Source organism: Artemia sp. Qi Xiang Cuo, chromosome 6 (assembly GCF_049724085.1).
Source record: "Artemia sp. Qi Xiang Cuo chromosome 6, ASM4972408v1, whole genome shotgun sequence".
NCBI classification, from domain to species: domain Eukaryota; kingdom Metazoa; phylum Arthropoda; class Branchiopoda; order Anostraca; family Artemiidae; genus Artemia; species Artemia sp. Qi Xiang Cuo.
Window position 1 is genome coordinate 63,645,046 of NC_142799.1, and position 21,089 is coordinate 63,666,134.

The 21,089-nt window shown below is 39.0% G+C and overlaps 1 protein-coding gene across 3 annotated transcripts in view; it reads left to right on the plus strand.

Annotated features, from left to right (window-relative positions):
• Positions 1-21,089, plus strand: part of LOC148951500 (tRNA (34-2'-O)-methyltransferase regulator WDR6) — a 79,122-nt gene that overhangs the window by 9,766 nt on the left and 48,267 nt on the right. For all 3 annotated transcript variants that reach the window (XM_089090296.1, XM_089090298.1, XM_089090297.1), the window contains 2 exons: positions 2,926-3,070; positions 4,573-4,791. In XM_089090296.1, coding sequence (XP_088946422.1) covers positions 2,926-3,070; positions 4,573-4,791 — 364 coding nt within the window. The remainder of the gene's footprint in view (positions 1-2,925; positions 3,071-4,572; positions 4,792-21,089) is intronic.

Consider the following 21,089-nt stretch of genomic DNA (forward strand, 5'->3'; position numbering starts at 1 on the left):
AGTTGTTGTCCGGATATTTAGATAAAAAGCTTTGAGCATAGTTTTTGTGGACAGTATTGCCATGCTGAACTGTGGAAAGAAGCAAAAATAAGCGGGAACCAATTCCGTAAATTTCACGATGCTTTTCGTTTGGGGAAATTCAAATATAGACAATCCTTTGATCCCATTACATGCTATTGCTTGTTATTGCTTGTTGCTCTCTTTACCGATTCAATTTCACGCGTGGAGATGTTAAGGGTAATTGTCCGGGGTAAGTTTCCGCCAGGTTTGAACTTTCCAGAGGATATATCCATGCGAGGGGGATTTTTCCGTGGAGATGGAGCCAGGTATCCTGGCGTTATTTAAAAAACGAACAGAAATTACATAAAAAACAAGTTTTTCAACTGAAAGTAGCCTAAGGAGCAACATTAAAACTGAAAACGAACAGAAATTATTACGTATATGACGGGCGTTGCCACCTCCTCGACACCTCCCTCTATACGCTAAATTTTAAATGTTGTTCCAATTCTTTAGAAACGACTCCTGAAATACAAGGGTCGTTCAACTAGAACAATAAGTAACTATTTTTAAAGTGCCGAAAAGCTTTAGGGTGAGGAGGGGGCAACCTCCCTCATATACGTAATAATTTCTGTTCGTTTTAAGTTTTAATGTTGCTCCTAACTTTCAGTTGGAAAAACTTTTTTTATTTATTTAATTAATACCTAAAGAACGAGTTATGGAATATTAACTTTAATTCTTTTATAAACTACTGTAGGCCTATTACATGTTGACTGTCCTATATCGCCAGCGCCACCTGTTTCACACTTCGTCTAGTTTTCATCAGTTCCAATTTAGGTTTTTTATTAGTTTTTAGAGAACACTTTTTAAGATTTTAACTTTTAACTGTATCTTCTCTGCATACTTTTTTTTACTTCTAGACACCCCCTCTTACCCATGTCCCCATGGATCAATCTGTTTTAGTTCTTGTTTTCATTTTTACTAATTCCAATTTGGGTTCTCAGTTTGGTTTTAAAGAACGCATAATAAGATTTAAGCTCTATCTTCCTTGTAGACTTCTTTTCTCTTATGGACTTCCCCTATCTCCTCCGTACTCCTTCTGTTTATCCTTCTAGTTTTCTCTTTCACCAGTTCCTATTTAGATTCGACATTGGGTTTTGCAGAATAGGCATTATGAAGCTTTTAACTCTGTCTCTCCAAGGCCAGGGCCGTAGAGTCGGTCCACTTTATCACCGACTCTAACTCTGACAATGAAATTTTAAACATAATTAATTCCCCCGACTCCAGCTCCAACTCCTAAATTTTTTTTTCAAAAAGTAAGACCTCTGACTCGAACATTCCTGCTAATTTTACAGCAGAAATTTAATTTATAGTTTCTCCTTAAATACATTTTTTAATTTAAAAAATGATATGCGCAATAATTAGCCTACAATATTAATTTCGTTTATTATTGCCACTTTTTAGTAATATTTAAGAGTATTTGGTTTGAATCAAGCCTGTTTGTGTTTCCATAATCCCAGCTCTGACTCCAAAGGATCTTACATTATTTCTGTTACTCCGACTTCGTTCGGGAAAAATTTGCTAAAACTCCGACTCCACGAATCCGAGTCCACAGCCCTGGTCTAGGCCATAGACTTTAGTTACCAATAAACTTCCCCTATCTCTCTATTTATCTGTTTGTTTCAATTCTGGCGTACTCTCTTACCAGTTCCCCCTTAGGCACTTGAATTTTTAAAGAACAGGCTGTAAGCTTTAAACTGAAAGAATAGTATTACCTGAGATTTATGAGAGATCATCACCCAAATTCTTGTTTGGTATTGAAACGGACAACATACCTAAAGAAGAAGCAGAAGATGGTGAATCATTTTAGAATCTGATATAAGAAGATTAACAATGATGCTAAATAGACTATATCTATTTATAATTAAGAAAAATTCTATAAAGAATACGAAAAAGAAATAGTCCCCTTATTGTTTGTTGAGGAATACTTCATAATTAATCAAATGCAGTTGAACCAGTTTTTATAATTGACTGAAAATGCATTAAAAAAAAAAAAAAACGAGAATAACAAGAGCCCAGGTCCAGACTCATGTGCAATTTTCACACAATAGTTTAAAGCGTTGCATAAAAACCTGGCTTTTTTTCTGTTATTTATTGGTTTTAAGCAACCTTTCCATGACTTACCTCTATCCTTGGGTGATCTCATTTGCGACTCTTTTGCCTCTGGGGTATTTCACATTTTGTTCTTACGTGTTTCCTTTTTATAAGAAATCCAGGCTAAATGAGAATTTTTGAAATAGAATATTAGAGAAATGAACATATAGAATCAAATTGGAGACTCAGTTTCTTTTAAAGACTAGTGGAACCATGATAGATACTATTTTAGCTACTTCACACTGTTTGTTATTTTCCCATTTTCGAAGCAAGATTTGAGTGTAGCCCTGGCTTAGGCTACCCGTAATTTATCGGTCTTTGATACGTTCTTCCATGATAGCAGAAGGAAAAAAGTCTAAATTTTGAATGTTAGGACAATTAATTTCCACCCAAGGAAAAGGGTTAAGATTGAAGATGAAAAAAATTAACTTCAGGGATTAAGATAAGATAGGTATAGACGAAGAATACATAAACTGGGGTTGGGCTGTTTGCATTGAGTTAAAACTTTCTTTATATCTCGGTTTCAAAAATTGAGAACAAAAATGCTATAGATTTTTTAAATTTGATATTTAGGGTGATGTATAATAGACTTAATCCAGTATCCTCAGGATTTCTGAGGCTACAATGGGAGAAATGTCTGTATAATTCCAGTTTCCAGCAACTCTGGTTTTTCTCTATTCTTTCTCCAAATTAACTCCTAGTTGTTTGGAAAAAAAATCACACGAATTCTGTCGTCTCTCCATTCCTTTTTTCTCCTTAACAGCATGACTTCAGATATTCTGGTCACATTGAAGGAGAAGACATTTCTAATGTGGTTGTATTTGCTGGCACAGTATTTCAAGAAATACTAATTTGGAGTCCCACTTTACAGAATTCTTCAGGTGCCTGTCGGGTCTTGCATAGGCTACAAGGCCACCAGGTAAGAAATGACTAGCTGACCTTATAAAATTCTTTAATTTCACTGTTAAAGTCTGTTCATCCTGTGTTAGCAAAGTGTACAAAGTAATTCGTAATTTTTCCTGTTAACTTAAGGCTCTCAGGAAGAATTTGAAAGGCCGCACAGATGCAGTATTTTCAAGCTAAGAACGGCCGTATTTATCTAATATGGGGTGTGTTTTACGCTAGTTATAGATCTAGGAATGGTTTCTAGGTTAACGCTCACTTTCACTGCTTTTCTAACATGCGTTAAAGTTCGAAAGCTTGGATCAATATGTCTAATATGAGATCTGTGTAAATTATTTTTACAGATGTCTAGGCTCATTTAGTATCTCAAGTATGCTCCTTGGTGGATTGGCCAAATAGTTGTTCTTCTTTGAGTATCCGTATTTTAAAGATCTAAAATATTTGGCTAGAAAAAATGGTCTAATATAACATATACTTGTATTACTGTTATTTTTATTTCTATTGACGTTGATACTACCGTCTCTATTAGTGTTTTGAGCTATGTGTTTTTCCCTTTAGTTTTGTTTTTCTTTTTGTCAATGCTCTGTCTTTTTTTGTTTTAGATATAAATATAAGTTTAAAGGAAAAGTAAATAGTGACATTAAAACTAAAAACAGACAGAAATTATGTACTCCCCCCTCTTTACGCTGAGGTCTTAATAGTGCTTTACAGAAAGAACCGAACATTCTTATTGTTTTTGGCATTTGCTTTTCAAGTTGCAATTGAGAACCGAACATTCTTATTGTTTAGCATTTGTTTTTCAAGTTGCAATTGAGATAACAGGCCTTATGATGACCGGTATGTAATTTCAATTCTTCTACATACCTATTGCCTTTCAAAACATAAGAACCGAACATTCTTATTGTTTTAACATTTGTTTTTCAAGTCGCAATTGAGATAACAGGCCTTTTGATGACCGGTCGATAATTTCAATTCTTCTGCATATCTATTGTCTTTCAAAACATAAGAACCGAACATTCTTATTGTTTTAGCATTTGTTTTTCAAGTCGCAATTGAGATAAGAGGTCTTATGATGACCGGTCGATAATTTCAATTCTTCTGCATATCTATTGCCTTTCAAAACGTAAGAACCAAACATTCTTATTGTTTCAGCATTTGTTTTTCAAGTTGCAATTGAGATAACAGGCCTTATGATGACTGGTATATAATTTCAATTCTTCTACATACCTATTGCCTTTCAAAACCTAAGAACCGAACATTCTTATTGTTTTAGCATTTGTTTTTCAAGTCGCAATTGAGAAAACAGGCCTTATGATGACCGGTCTTGAGAGCCAGCTTTCGATTTCCATCGGATATTCGCAACTAGTGCTTTTTCTTTTTAAGACGTGGCTTGTCACAACTAACTCCGTTGTGTGTTCAACGCCAGGCAAAAGTGGAGGGAGAAAGGGTTACTAACTACGATAAAACTAAATTTATCAAGTATGTGACTTATTCTGATAATATACGTTCATTTTTCAGGGAGTCATATTTTCACTTGCCTATTGTCAAAAGCGCCAATTGATTTGCTCGACATCAGATGATCGAAGCATACGAACATGGATAGTCAATTTCTCTATGTTTAATTCTTCATTCAAGTGGGAAGAAGCCAATATTGTGCCCCATCTTGCATTGCATGGTCATTCAGCTCGAGTTTGGAGGTCGCTTCTTCTGAAGGATGTCATTGTTAGTGCGGGAGAGGTAATTTTTCATTAGCTATTTCAATTGGTTTGGTCCTATTTAAGACAACATGAGACGTAATGTTCTATTTTGTTGAAATTGAAGCTTTTTATTTTATTATTGTAATTCGACTGTCCTCTGAGAAAACCTAGTACCTCAATTTTTTAAGTTTTAGAGAAAATAACAAAATAATGTTTTTTACATTTGTTTGAACGAGATAAAGAGACAAAAATAAAGACTTTCATCAGGTGGCTTTTCGAAGTCCTTTTCTTCCTGTCCTTGCCACCCCTTTTTATGTTGGGCATTGAAACTAAATTTTGTGATTGTAGTATGTTCGTTCTTGGTTTTGGATGTCCGGTGTATGCTAGTGCTCCGGAAACGTTGTTGGCACCATTCCTAAAGTTCCAGAATAGGGCAGGTTCAGTCGTTCCCCACGAATTGTCCTATTGACAAGACTGACACAAAGACACACAGCTCGGTTCAATTATCTTAAGGTTTGCACGCCGAGAACAGGGTTTGAAGGACAGCTTCATTCGACGTTGCACTTTGATCTGGAATGATCTTCCCGGGAAAGGTATCCCTAAAAGTTTCTATTGACTGTTTAAAAAGGAGGTTCAACTGTCATCTAAACCTCGATAAAAGATTAGCGGCAAATCAGATATTTAATTGCAAATTAAGGAATGAAAAAAACTTTTTGACTCTGCCATTGGACTTGCCTTGTCGAGATTGGGGGATTTCCACACTTAACTAAAATATTTTTGCATAAATACTATTTGTTGGCTGAAGATAGCCGAATTATATACGACAGTGATTTTACTCATATGTGTGAAGTGTTCTGAATCGTTACCGAGGGATTTTAAAGAGAGAAGAAGGGAGGGGTAGCGTTTAACTGGGTGATAATTACCGGGTAATAGGAAAGGAAATAGTTGTATACGAATATACAAGTAGAAGTAGACAATATTCTGACTACGCCATTGGACATGCCGTGTCCAGATTTGGAAGGTTCATCTCTAGCTCAAACATTTTTGCCGAGATTCTAGGTTTGGACTGAGGGCAGCCAAATTGTGTATGGCAATTGATTTGAATTGGGTTTGTTTATGACCCCTTGTAAACATAAAAAAAACAACTATAGAGAGATAGAAAAAATAATCAAATGAAATTGAAAACATGATACTGCTACTACTACTACTATCAACTCACTGCAGGATCAAGCCGTCAGAGGCTAACACAGCTTCGCACGTTCCTCCTCCATCCCAATCTATCCAAACCTCCATGTTTACATCCTCCTAAGAAGCTTCCATTTCCCTTAAATCTTTCCTTATGACATCCTCCCACCCCATTCGGGGACAATCTGCTTTTCGTTTGGCCCTAGACGGCTTGCTGACAAGGACGATCTTTGGCAATCTGTTATCCTTCATCTGTAGAAAATGTCCTAGCCATCTTAAACTTTCTCTCATTGTAGCCTAAAAAGCAGGAGTGAAACATATTTTTCATTCAGCTAGGTGTTTAAGACACGGTCCAATAATGCAGTGTCTTCTATTGGCCAAAGAATTACTCGCCCAAGGTGGAAGGCAGAGGAGATACTTTGCAGACCAGTAATAAATTCGCTTTAGGGAAGCATGTAAATGTTACACAGTTTAACAAGTAGCCGGAAACTAAAATGAAGTTTGTTTGATACTATGCTGCCCTAGGCACCGGACGTCCGGCACTAGAAATGACGATGAGGAGCTTTCTATTAGAGTCGCCGAATGAAAGGTCTAGATGATTCGTTCTTGGTTTAGGAGTAATCGACACTTTGTCAAGACTAAGGAATCCTTCGGGAACTGGGCCCCAGTGGAATTATACCACATCTGACTTTTCAGAGTTAAAAAGGATTTATCTTTGAATATTTTCGACTCAAAATAGCAAAATTTTTCTCAAACGCTAGTACCGTTTGGCTGGAGTTCAAGATATCATCCGCATAAACAATAAGAGATAGGTCTATACTTTAGAGATACATTTAAGAGATACAATTCTTTTACTCATATGTGTACAATATTATTATCAAGGTTGTGATTGTTGGATTTTAAAGAGAGAATAGGAGAGGGGTAATGTTTAAAAAGGGCACATTTTGGCTCAGGTATGAAAATTTTCGTCAACTTCGCATATTCTGTGAGGTGTCCTCCGCGTCCTTTAAACATTATTAATGGGAAGACTCCCAAATGCTGGTTCTATTTGGATGAGATAATGACATTAAGGGCCTATTTTCGGGAGGACGAGAGTTGGACTTGTGCTCACCTCCCCTCCTCGTGAAAACAATAATTTGTTCAACAAAAATGTGGATTTGTGCATCCAGTTCTGCTCTGGTCGGGAGGCAGGGTTGAACTAAGGCTCTTTGTCAGTTTCAACAAGAGATGCATTTGAGGAGGATGAATGCACAAACTTACTTTCATGGAATAAATCCAGTGCGAAAACACCAGTTCACCGAAATCAAGACCTGCTAACAAGGTAGAACAATCTAACCTCCGCTTCGGTTAAATCTTTGGTGTAAACACACAGTAAGAAGGAAATACAGAGATATAAAGTATAATAAAGGGTCAATGCTCGTCCTGTAAGATTAAAAGCCTTAGCAGAGGAGAAACCCGCTGCAGTTGCCTTTTTAGGAAAGTTCACACTTGTAGTTTTAGCTTAAGATGGATTCGGAGTGACGATATTGGTTAATAATAGATAAACTAAGTAAACATACACTTATGGATAATCTTGATTTACAGAGTAAATCAATATACTGAAGTGAAGCAAATGCACAGATCTAATCTTGTTCTAGGCCATCAGAGATTCTAAAAATATATAAAATTGTATTAGGTTTAATTTAATACATTTGGTACTATACACTTCGAAGGTATTGTTTTTATCAAACCTGTATAATGACTGGCCAGGTTTTCCGTCAGAATCCTTACACCTTGTAACCCAATAGTATTTCGACATTTATGCATATGTGAAATGATAGCAAAAAATATAAGCCTTGCGTGATGATCACCTTTAAATATTCTGGCCTTTTAAAAAAAGGGCATTGTGTATAAAAAAGTCACGTGATCGACACTTTCGTTTATTTATAAAGTTCTGGAAATTATGTCTTTGAGGATGACAACCCCCCCCCCCACCACCCTCAGGGAAAGAGTTGTAAATTATGCCCTGGGGGCATATAAGGTTTTTATAGAAAGTGTTTTAGTAAAACTTGACAAACCCCCCACACCCTGACAAACCCCCCACACCCCTCAGGACCAGGGTTGTAAGTTAAGCCCCGGGGGCATATAAGGTTCTTATAGAAACGGTTATCGTAGAAACTTCAAGAAGGGCTCATTTGATTGGTAATTGAAAGGGCTAGTGTCCTTTTTAATAGTAGAAAGTGATTGGAGGGCTACTAACGCCCCTCTCAAGCTCATCATTTCCCGAAACTCATCCAATTAAAGTTTTAAGATAGCCATTTTGTTTAACGTAGTTGAAAGTTATGGAAATTAGGTCTTAGAGGATGATAATCCCTTCTGAGCCCCCTGGGTTGCAAGTTATGCTCTGGGGGCATATAAGGTTCTTCTAGAAAGCTTTGTTGTAGAAACTTCGAAAAGGGCTAATTTGATTGGAAATTGAAAGGGCCAGTGCCCTTTTTAATAGTCGAAAGTAATTGGAGGGCAACTAATCCTCCTCTCAGGCCCACCATTTCCCCGAACACATCAAATAAACTTTTTGAAATAGTCATTTTTAGCAATGTCTTTTATAGTTCTGGAAATTAGGTCTTTGAGGATGAAAGCCCCCTTCACAACCCTCGGACCAAGGGTTGTAAATTATGCCCTGGGGTCATATAAGGTTTTGATTGAAAGTTTTGTGGTAGGAGCTTCAAAAAGTGCTCTTTCGATTGGAAATTCAAAGGGCTAGTGCCTCTTTTAATACTCAAAAGCGATGGGAGGGCAACTAACCCTCCTCTAACGCACACCATTTCCCCAAACACATCCAATCAAAATTTTTAGTTAGATATTTTGTTCAACGTAGTTGAAACTTCCGTAACTTATGTCTTTGAGGATGACAAAACTCCCAAACCCCTCAGGGCAAGGGTCGTAAGTTATGCCCTGGGGGCATATAAGGTTTTTGTAGATAGCGTTGTCGTAGAAACATCAAAAAGGGCAATTCAGTTGAAAATTGAATGGGTTAGTGCCCTAATTAAAAGTCGAAAGTGATTGGAGGAGAAGTAACCCTCCTGTGACACCCGCCATTTCCCCAAACACATCCAATTAAAATTTTGAGGTAGCAATTTTGTTGAACGTAGTTGAAAGTTCTGGAAATCACGTCTTTGAGTATGACAAACCCCCACCACCCTCAGGGCAAGAGTTGTAAATTATGCCCTGGGGACATATAAGGTTTTTGTAGAAAGTGTTTTAGCAAAACTTCAAAAAGGGCTCATTCGATTGGAAATTGAAAGGGCAAGTGCCCTTTTTAATAGTCGAAAGGGATTGGAGGGCAACTAAACCCCCTTTCACCCCCACCATTTCCCCCAAACACATTCAATCAAAATTTTGAGATAGCCATTTTGTTCAACGTGGTTGAAAGGTCCAGAAATTATGTCTTTGACGATGACAAACCCCCTACAACTCCCAGGGAATAGGTTGTAAGTTATGCCCTGGGGGAATATAATGTTTTTATATAAAGTGTTGTCGTATAAACTTCAAAAACGGCCATTTGAGTAGAAATTCAAAGGGCTAGTGCCCTTTCTAATAGTCGAAAATTATTGGGAGGCAACTAACCCTCTCTCACGCCCACCATTTCCCCAAACAGATGAAATTAAAATTTCGAGATAGCCTTTTTGTTCAACATAGTTGAAAGTTCTGGAAATTAGGTCTGTGAGGATGACAACCCCCCATCCCTCAGGGTACGGGTTGTAAGCTATGCCCTGGGGGAATATAAGGTTTTTATAGAAATTGTTGTCGTAGAAACTTCAAAAAGGGTTCATTCAATTGGAAACTGAAAGGGATAGTGCTCTTTTTAATATTAGAAAGTGATTGGAGGGTACCTAACCCCCTTCTCATGCTCAACAATACGACAAACATATCCAATCAAAACTCTGAGACAGCCATTTTTTCAACGTAGTTTAAAGTTCAGGACCTTAGGACTTTGAGGATGACACCCCCCCCCCCCACCACCCTCAGGGCAAGAGTTGTAAATTATGCCCTGGGGGCATATAAGGTTTTTATAGAAAGTGTTTTAGTAAAACTTGACAAACCCCCCATACTTTGACAAACCCCCCACGCCCCTCAGGACAAGGATTGAAAGTTATGCCCCGGGGGCATTTAAAAGGTTTTAATAGAAACCGTTGTCGCAAAAACTTTAAAAAGGGCTCATTCGATTGGAAATTGAAAGGGCTAGTGCCCTTTTTAATAGTTGAAAGTGATCGGAGAGCAACTAACGGCCCTTTCACGCCCATCATTTTCCAAAACACATCCAATCAAAATTTTGAGATAGCCATTTTGTTTAACGTAGTTGAAAGTTCTGGAAATTAGGTCTTTGAGGATGATAATCTCCTCTGAGCCCCCTGGGTTGCAAGTTATGCTCTGGGGGCATATAAGGTTCTTCTAGAAAGCTTTGTTGTAGAAACTTCGAAAAGGGCTAATTTGATTGGAAATTGAAAGGGCCAGTGCCCTTTTTAATAGTCGAAAGTAATTGGAGAGCAACTAACCCCCCTCTCACGTCCACCATATCCCCAAACACGTCCAATCAAAATTTTGAGATAGCCATTTTGTTCAACGTAGTTGAAAGTTCTGGAAATTAGGTCTTTAAGGATGAAAGCCCCCTTCACAACCCTCGGACCAAGGGTTGTAAATTATGCCCTGGGGGCATATAAGGTTTTGATTGAAAGTTTTGTGGTAGGAACTTCAAAAAGTGCTCTTTCGATTGGAAATTGAAAGGGCTAGTGCCTCTTTTAATACTCGAAAGCGATTGGAGGGCAACTAACCATGCTCTCACGCCCACCATTTCCCCAAACACATCCAATCAAAATTTTGAGATAGACATTTTGTTCAACGTAGTTGAAAGTTCCGGAACTTATGTCTTTGAGGATGACAAAACTCCCAAACCCCTCAGGGCAAGGGTCGTAAGTTATGCCCTGGGGGCATATAAGGTTTTTGTAGATACCGTTGTCGTAGAAACCTCAAAAAGAGCAATTCAGTTGAAAATTGAAAGGGCTAGTGCCCTGATTAAAAGTTGAAAGGGATTGGAGGGGAACTAACCCCCCCCCCCTCTCACACCCGCCCTTTCCCCAAACACATCCCATTAAAATTTGGGATAGCCATTTTGTTCAACGTAGTTGAAAGTTTTGGAAATTAGGTCTTTGAGGACGACAAACCCCCACCCTCAGGGTAAGGGTTGTAAGTTATGCCCTGGGGGTATATAAGGTTTTTATAGAAAGGGTTGTCGTAGAAAGTCAAAAAGGGCTCATTCGATTGGAAATGGAAAGGGATAGTGCCCTTTGTAATAGTCGAAAGTGATTTGAGGAAAACTAACACCCCTCTCACTCCCACCATTTCCCAAAACACATCCAATCAAAAATTTGAGATAGCCATTTTTTAAACGTTGTTTAAAGTTCTGGAAATTATGTCTTTGAGGTTGACAACCCCCCCCCCCCCCACCACCCTCAGGGCAAGGGTTGTAAATTATGCCCTGGGGGCATATAAGGTTTTTATAGAAAGTGTTTTAGCAAAACTTCAAATGGGCTCATTCGATTGGAAATTGAAAGGGCTAGTGCCCTTTTTAATAGTCGACAGAGATTGGAGGGCAACTAAACCCCCTCTCACGCCCACCGTTGTCGTAGAAACTTCAAAAAGGGCAGATTCAGTTAAAAATTGAAAGGGCTAGTGCCCTAATTAAATGTCGAAAGTGATTGGAGGGGAACTAACCCCCCTCTCACACCCGCCATTTCCCCGAACACATCCAATCAAAATTTCGAGATAGCCATTTTGTTCAACGTAGTTGAAAGGTCCAGAAATCATATCTTTGACGATGACAAACTCCCTACAAACCCCAGGGAATAGGTTGTAAGTTATGCCCCGGGAGAATATAAGGTTGTTATAGAAAGTGTTGTTGTATAAACTTAAAAAAGGGCTCATTCGATTGAAAATTGAAAGGGCTAGTGCCCTTTTTAATAGTCGAAAGTGATTGGAGGGCAACTAACCCCCCTCTCACGCCCACCATTTCCCCAAATACATCCAATCAAAATTTGAGATAGATATTTTGTTCAACGGAATTGAAAGTTCTGGGAATTATGTCTCTGAGGAGGACAAACCCCTCAGGGCAAGGGTTGTAAATTATGCCATGGGGGCATATAAAGTCTTTATAGAAAGTATTTTAGTAAAACTTCAAAAAGGGCTTATTCGATTCGAAGTTTTAAGGGCTAGAGCCCTTTTCAATATTCTTAAGTGATTTGAGGGCAGGTAACCCCCTTCTCACGCCCACCATTTCCCCAAACATATCCAATCAAAATTTTGAGATAATCAATTTGTTCAACGTAGTTAAAAGGTCCAGAAATTATGTCTTTGACGATAAAAAACCTCCTACAACCCCCAGGGAATAAGTTGTAAGTTATGGCCTGGGGGTATATAAGGTTTTTATTGAAAGTTTTTTTGTAGAAACTTAAAAAGGGGCTCATTCGATTGAAAATTGAAAGGGCTAGTGCCCTTTTTAATAGTCGAAAGTGATTGGAGAGAAACTTACCCCCTCTCACAACGACCATTTCCCCAAACACATCCCATCAAAATTTTGAGATAGATATTTTGTTCAACTGAATTGAAAGTTCTGTAAATTATGTCTCTGAGGATGACAAACCCCCCAAACCCCTCAGGGCAAGGTTTGTCAGTTTTGCCCTAGGGACATATAAGGTTTTTATCGATAGCTTTGTCGTAGAAACCTCAAAAAGGGCAAATTCAGTTGGAAATTTGTAAGGGCTAGTGCCCTAATTAAAAGTCGAAAGTGTTAGTTGGTTAGTTGAAGGGCAACTAACCCTCCTCAAACCCGCCATTTCTCCTAACACATCCAATCAAAGTTTTGAGATAGGAATTTTGTTCAACGTAGTTGAAAGTTCTGGAAATTAGGTTTATGAGGATGACACCCCTCTTCCCCCCCCCCAACCCTCAGGGTAAGGGTTGTAAGTTATGCCCTGGGGTCATATAAGGTTTTCATAGAAAGGGTCGTCGTAGAAGCTTCAAACAGGGCTCATTCTATTGGAATTTGAAAAGGCTAGTGCCCCTTAACCCCCCTCTCACCCCCACAATTTCCCAAACACATCCAATAAAAATTTTGAGATAGGCATTTTGTTCAACGTAGTTGAAAGTTTTGGAAATCAGGTCTTTGCGGATGACAACCCTCGCCACAGCCCTCAGGGTAAGGGTTCTAAGTTATGCTCTGGGGCCATATAAAGTTTTATAGAAATTATCAAATTCAAAATCGGCTCATTCGATTGGAAATTGAAAGGGCTAGTGCCCTTAATAGTCGAAAGTTATGGAAGGGCAACTAATCCCCCTCTCGCGCCGAACATTTTCCCAAACACATCCAACCAAAATTTTGAGAATGCCATTTTGTTCAGGGTAGTTTAAAGTTCTGGAAATTATATCTTTGAGGATGACAATCCCCCCCACAATCCTCAGGACAAGGGTTGTAAGCTATGCCCTGGGGGAACATAAGGTTTTTATAAAGTTTTAGTAAAAACTTCAAAATGGGTTTATTTGATTGGAAATTGAAAGGGCTAGTGCCCTTTTTAATAGTCGAAAATGATTGGAATGCTACTAACCCCCCTCTCACGCCCACCATTTCCCCAAACAGATGAAATTAAAATTTCGAGATAGCCTTTTTGTTCAACATAGTTGAAAGTTCTGGAAATTAGGTCTGTGAGGATGACAACCCCCCATCCCTCAGGGTACGGGTTGTAAGCTATGCCCTGGGGGCATATAAGGTTTTTTTAGAAAGTGTTGTCGTAGAAACTTCAAAAAGGCCTAATTCGTTTGAAAACTGAAAGGGCTAGTGCCCTTTTTTATAGTTAAAAGTGATTGGAGGGCACCTAATCCCCTTCTCACGCCCACCATTTCCCCACTCACATCCAATCAAAACTTTGAGATAGCCATTTTTTCAACGTAGTTTAATGTTCTGGAAATTATGTCTTTGAGGATGACAACCCCCCCCCCCACCACCCTCAGGGCAAGAGTTGTAAATTATGCCCTGGGGGCATAAAAGGTATTTATAGAAAGTGTTTTAGTAAAACTTGACAAACCCCCCATACCCTGACAAACCCCCCACACCCCTCAGGACGAGGGTTGCAAGTTATGTCCTGGGGATATATGAGGTTTTTATAGAAAGGGTTGTCATAGAACTTTAAAAATGGCTCATTCGATTGGAAATTGAAAGGGCTAGTGTCCTTTTTAATAGTAGAAAGTGATTGGAGAGCAACTAACCCCCCTCTCACGCCCATCATTTCCCCAAACACATCCAATCAAAATTTTGAGATAGCCATTTTGTTTAACGTAGTTGAAGGTTCTGGAAATTAGGTCTTAGAGGATGATAATCTCCTCTGAGCCCCCTGGGTTGCAAGTTATGCTCTGGGAGCATATAAGGTTCTTCTAGAAAGCTTTGTCGTTGAAACTTCGAAAAGGGCTAATTTGATTGGAAATTGAAAGGGCCAGTGCCCTTTTTAATAGTCGAAAGTAATTGGAGAGCAACTAACCCTCCTCTCACGCCCACCATTTCCCCAAACACATCCAATCAAAATTTTGAGATAGCCATTTTGTTCAACGTAGTTGAAAGTTCTGGAAATTAGGTCTTTAAGGATGAAAGCCCCCTTCACAACCCTCGGACCACGGGTTGTAAATTATGCCCTGGGGGCATATAAGGTTTTTATAGAAAGTTTTATCGTAGGAACTTCAAAAAGTGCTCTTTCGATTGGAAATTGAAAGGGCTAGAGCCTCTTTTAATACTCGAAAGCGATTGGAGGGCAACTAACCATGCTCTCACGCCCACCATTTCCCCAAACACATCCAATCAAAATTTTGAGATAACCATTTTGTTCAACGTTGTTGAAAGTTCCGGAACTTATGTCTTTGAGGATGACAAAACTCCCAAACCCCTCAGGGCAAGGGTCGTAAGTTATGCCCTGGGGGCATATAAGGTTTTTATAGATAGCGTTGTCGTAGAAACCTCAAAAAGAGCAATTCAGTTGAAAATTGAAAGGGCTAGTGCCCTGATTAAAAGTTGAAAGTGATTGGAGGGGAACTAACCCCCCCCCTCTCACACCCGCCATTTCCCCAAACACATCCCATTAAAATTTTAGATAGCAATTTTTTTCAACGTAGTTGAAAGGTCTGGAAATTAGGTCTTTGAGGATGACAACCCCCCAGCCCTCAGAGTAAGGGTTGTAAGTTATGCCCTGGGGGAATATAAGGTTTTTATAGAAAGCTTTGTCGTAGAAACGTCAAAAAGGGCTCATTCGATTGGAAATGGAAAGGGATAGTGCCCTTTTTAATATTTGAAAGTGATTGGAAAGCAGGCAGACCCCCTCTCATACCCACCCTTTCCCCAAAAACATCCAATCAAAATTTGAGTTAACCATTTTTTCAACGTAGTTGAGAGTTATGGACATTATGTCTTTGAGGATGACAACCCCCCCCCCCCACCACCCTCAGGGCAAGAGTTGTAAATTATGCCCTGGGGGCATATAAGGTTCTTTTTATAGAAAGTGTTGTAGTAGAAACTTCAAATGGGCTCATTCGATTGGACATTGAAGGGCTAGTGCCCTTTTTAATAGTCGAAAGTGATCGGAGGGCAACTGAACCCCCTCTCACACCCACCGTTTTCGTAGAAACCTCAAAAAGGGCAATTCAGTTGAAAATTGAAAGGGCTAGTGCCCTAATTAAAAGTCGAAAGTGATTGGAGGGGAACTAACCCCCCTCTGACACCCGCCATTTCCCCGAACACATTCAATCAAAATTTCGAGATAGCCATTTTGTTCAACGTAGTTGAAAGGTCCAGAAATCATATCTTTGACGATGACAAACTCCCTACAAACCCCAGGGAATAGGTTGTAAGTTATGCCCCGGGAGAATATAAGGTTGTTATAGAAAGCGATGTCGTAGAAACTTCAAAAAGAGCTCATATTAATGGAAATTGTAAGAGCTATTGCTCTCTTCATTAATCAAAAGGGATTGGAGGGCGACTAAACATACTCTAACGCCCACCATTTCCCCAAATATATCCAATCAAAATTTGAGATAGATATTTTGTTCAACGGAATTGAAAGTTCTGGGAATTATGTCTCTGAGGAGGACAAACCCCTCAGGGCAAGGGTTGTAAATTATGCCATGGGGGCATATAAAGTCTTTATAGAAAGTATTTTAGTAAAACTCCAAAATGGGCTCATTCGATTGTAAATTGTAAGGGCTAGTGCCCTTTTTAATAGTCGAAAGGGATTGGAGGGCAACTAACCTCCCTCTCACGCCCACCATTTCCTCCGACCACATTCAATCAAAATTTTGAGATAGCCATTTTGTTCAACGTAGTTAAAAGGTCCAGAAATTATGTCTTTGACGATAAAAAACCTCCTACAACCCCCAGGGAATAAGTTGTAAGTTATGCCCCGGGGGTATATAAGGTTTTTATTGAAAGTGTTGTCGTATAAACTTCAAAAAGGGCTCATTCGATTGAAAATTGAAAGGGCTAGTGCCCTTTTTAATAGTCGAAAGTGATTGGAGGGCAACTAACCCCCTCTCACAACCACCATTTCCCCAACCACATCCAATCAAAATTTTGAGATAGATATTTTGTTCAACTGAATTGAAAGTTCTGTAAATTATGTCTCTGAGGATGACAATCCCCCCAAACCCCTCAGGGCAAGGTTTGTCAGTTATGCCCTAGGGACATATAAGGTTTTTATCGATAGCTTTGTCGTAGAAACCTCAAAAAGGGCAAATTCAGTTGGAAATTTGTAAGGGCTAGTGCCCTAATTAAAAGTCGAAAGTGTTAGTTGGTTAGTTGGAGGGCAACTAACCCTCCTCACACCCGCCATTTCTCCTAACACATCCAATCAAAATTTTGATATAGGAATTTTGTTGAACGTAGTTGAAAGTTCTGGAAATTAGGTTTATGAGGATGACACCCCTCTCCCCCCCCCAACCCTCAGGGTAAGGGTTGTAAGTTATGCCCTGGGGTCATATAAGGTTTTCATAGAAAGGGTCGTCGTAGAAGCTTCAAACAGGGCTCATTCTATTGGAATTTGAAAAGGCTAGTGCCCCTTTACCCCCCTCTCACGCCCACAATTTCCCAAACACATCCAATCAAAATTTTGAGATAGGCATTTTGTTCAACGTAGTTGAAAGTTCTGGAAATCAGGTCTTTGCGGATGACAACCCTCGCCACAGCCCTCAGGGTAAGGGTTCTAAGTTATGCTCTGGGGCCATATAAAGTTTTATAGAAATTATCAAATTCAAAATGGGCTCATTCGATTGGAAATTGAAAGGGCTAGTGCCCTTAATAGTCGAAAGTTATGGAAGGGCAACTAATCCCCCTCTCGCGCCGAACATTTTCCCAAATACATCCAACCAAAATCTTGAGAATGGCATTTTGTTCAGGGTAGTTTAAAGTTCTGGAAATTATATCTTTGAGGATGACAATCTCCCCAACAATCCTCAGGACAAGGGTTGTAAGCTATGCCCTGGGGGAACATAAGGTTTTTATAAAGTTTTAGTAAAAACTTCAAAATGGGTTTATTTGATTGGAAATTGAAAGGGCTAGTGCCCTTTTTAATAGTCGAAAATGATTGGAATGCAACTACGCCCCCCTCTCTCTCACGCCCACCATTTCCCCGCACACATTCCATCAAAATTTTGAGATAGCTATTGTGTTCAACGTAGTTGAAAGGTCCAGAAATTATGTCTTTGAGGATGACAAACCCCTACAACCCCCAGGGCAAAGGCTGTAAGTTATGACTGTAAGTTTTTTTTTATAGAAAGCGTTGTTGTAGAGACTTCAAAAAGGATTCACTCTTTTGGGAATTGAGAGGGCTAGTGACCTTATTAATAGTCAAAAGCAATCGGAGGGCAAATAACCCCCCCCCCACGCCCATCATATCCCCTAACATTTTTAATCATCATTTTGATATAATAATTTTGTTGAACGTAGTTGACGGGTCTCGAAACTATGTCTTTGAGTAAGAAAATCCCCCCCTCCCCCCACAGCAGTCACGACTAAGGTTGTAAGTTATGCCCTGGGGGCATATAGGTTTCTTATCGAAAGTGGTGTCGTAAAAACTTCAAAAAGGGCTCATTCGATTGGAAATTGAGAGGGCTATTGCCTTTTTTAATAGCGAAAGTAATTGGAGGGAGAATCATCCCACACCCCACCCCACCCCCACGTCCATCATTTCCCCAAACATTTGCGATTAACATTTTGATATGGCCATTTTGTTCCACATAGTTGAATAGTCTGGAAATGACAACCCTTCCCCATGAGGATGACAACCCTCCCCCATAGCCCTCAGGACAAGGGTCGTTGCCCTTGGGGCGTTTAAGGTTTTTATAGAAAGTTTTGGCGTAGAAGCTTCAAAAAGGGCTTATTCGATTGGAAATTGAGAGGACTAGTGCCTTTTTATTAGTCGAAAGTGATCAGGGAATCCAAACACTTCCAATCAAAATTTTGAGATAGCAATTTTGTTTTACGTATTTTAAAGGTCTGGAAATTATGTCCTTTAGGATGATAAATCCCTCAGCCCCCTGAGTAAGGGCTGTAATTTACACTCTGAGGACATCAAAGGTTTCTGTGGTAAGCGTTATCCTATAACTTCGGAGGGGGCTATTCACATTTGAAATTAGGAATTTTAGTGTTCTTTTTAAGAGTTAAATCGATCGTAGGGCAACTACCTCCCTCCCCCACACACACGTGTCTTATTGTCCCGAAATACATCTAATGGAAATTTTGAGGTAGCCATTCTATTCAAAATAGTCTAAATATCATATAACAAGGCTTTTGGGGTTGAAACAAACCCCAAAGATTAGAGGCAAGGGTTGTAAGTTATACTCAGGGGGTATTTAAGGTATTTATGGAAGGAATGGTTGTTTAACTTTAGAAGAGGCTCAGTCTTTTTCCCTGAAAAAGACTATCAAACAGATCGTGGTAACGAACTGTAAGTAAGGACCGACCCGGCTCAATGGTAACCGAAACCCTAGAAAACGGTTTTTTGATACCAATAGCTACATCAAAAGAATCAGAATTTAATGCTGAATTCAAATATATAACTTTCATCAAGTTTAGTCCTACCCATCAAAAGTTACGCGCCTGGGAAAATTTGGCTGGTTTTCGAGAAAAGGAGGAAAGACCCCCTAAAAGTTATAGAACCTTAATGAAAATCACACCATCATATTCAGCGTATCAGAGAACCTTACTTTAGTGGTTTCAGGCTCCTATCTACAAAAATGTGGAATTTTGCATTTTTTGCCAGAAGAAAGATCACGGATGCATGTTCATTTGTGATTTTTTTTTTTTTTTTTTTTTTTTCCCAGGGGTGATCGTATCGACCCAGTGGTACTAGAATATCGTGGGAGGACTAATTGGAACGGAAATTAAAATCTCTAGTGCCCTTTTTAAGTCACCAAAAAAAAATGGAGGGCAACTAGGCCCCCTCCCTCGCTCATTTTTTTCCCAAAGTCGCCCGATCAAAATTTTCAGATAGCCATTTTGTTCAGCATGGTTGAGAATATGATAACGATGTCCTTTAGGATGACTTAATCCCCCGAAGTCCCCGGGGAGACGGCGGAAAGTTATATAGTATTGGTTATTTGGAAGTATACAGACGTTCTGAGGTGGGATTTTTTCTGGTAGTTGGGAGTTGGGTGGGTCAGGGGCTATTTGGGAGGATCTTTCCATGAAGGAAGTTTTCATGTGGGAAGGAACCGTGCTATGAAGGGGGCACCGGATTTCCCAGCATTATTTAAAAAAAAGATCAGAAATTAAATATAAGAAAAGCAAGTTTTCCAACTGAAAATAAGGAGTAACATCGAAACTTAAAACGAACAGAAAATATTACGTGTATGATTGGGTTCACCCCCTAGTCAATACCTCGCTCTTTAAGCCAGAGATTTTTTAGTACTTTCATAAGAGCTATTTATTCTAAATAACGTTCTTTGTGATTACGGGGTCATTTAAAAAAAAAAGGAACAAAATTCGAACTTTAGCTTAAAGAGCGAGGTATTAACTAGGGGGCGAGCCCCCTAATATATGTATTAAAAATATATGAATCTAGAAGTTCGTTTCGTAAGTTAATTCGTAAGCTACGTATTTTTATTACTAATAAAAAATTTCGTAAATAAAATTAAACATTTTTCGATAAAGCCCTTAAACCAAATAAAACTACAATTAATATTCAAACTCTTTTTTAACATTTTATGTGGAGGGAGCCGGAAAAATTCCATATATCAAATTAAACATTCTAAGACAATAAATAAATAAAAAACAAGTTTTCTTAACTGGAAGTAAGGTATGACAGTTAAGATTAAACCAAAAAGAAATTATTCCGTATATGAAAGGGGCTGTCCCCTTTTCAAGGCCTCGCTCTTTACGCTAAACTTTTAATTTTCTCACAACTCTTATTTTTTTTAAACAATAAAAAACTTTAGCGTAAAGAGCGAGCGTAAAGAGTAAAAAAACTTTTTTTTTTATTTAATGTCAATATAAAACGAACAGAAGTTAAATAAAAAAAGCCTCCCTCTTTAAACCCCTCCGAGAAGTTCCCGTTTCGTTTAAATCTTTCTTTATGACATCTTCCCACCCCCACCGCGGATGACCAGCCTTCCCTTTAGCCATCGACACTTGGCTGAAAATGACTCTTCGGCAATATGTCATACTTCACAAGCAGAACGTGCCCTAGCCATCTCAATCTTTCTCTCATTATAGCCCTTGTAAGCAGGATTGAACAACACTTTTCGTGCAGCCGACTGTTTGAATTACGGTGAGTAAGCCGGGTACCCTGAACAATCCGTATGCAATTTCCCTGGAAAACATCTAGCAAATCTTCATCCGCTTTTCGGAGCGCCCTCGCTTCAGAACCATATTTGACCGCTGTCATTACTGTAGCTTCCATTATTCTAATCTTGGTTTGCAGAACTATCTTCCTATTCTTCCAAACTTTTTTTAACTGTGAAAAAAAAACACCCTGGGCCCTGGCTATTCTACTTTTAACATCTTCATTGCTCCCACCGTCTTTACTAATAATACTACCAAGGTAAGTGAAGCTGTCCACCTTATCAATCTTTTCGTTAACCAACATCACC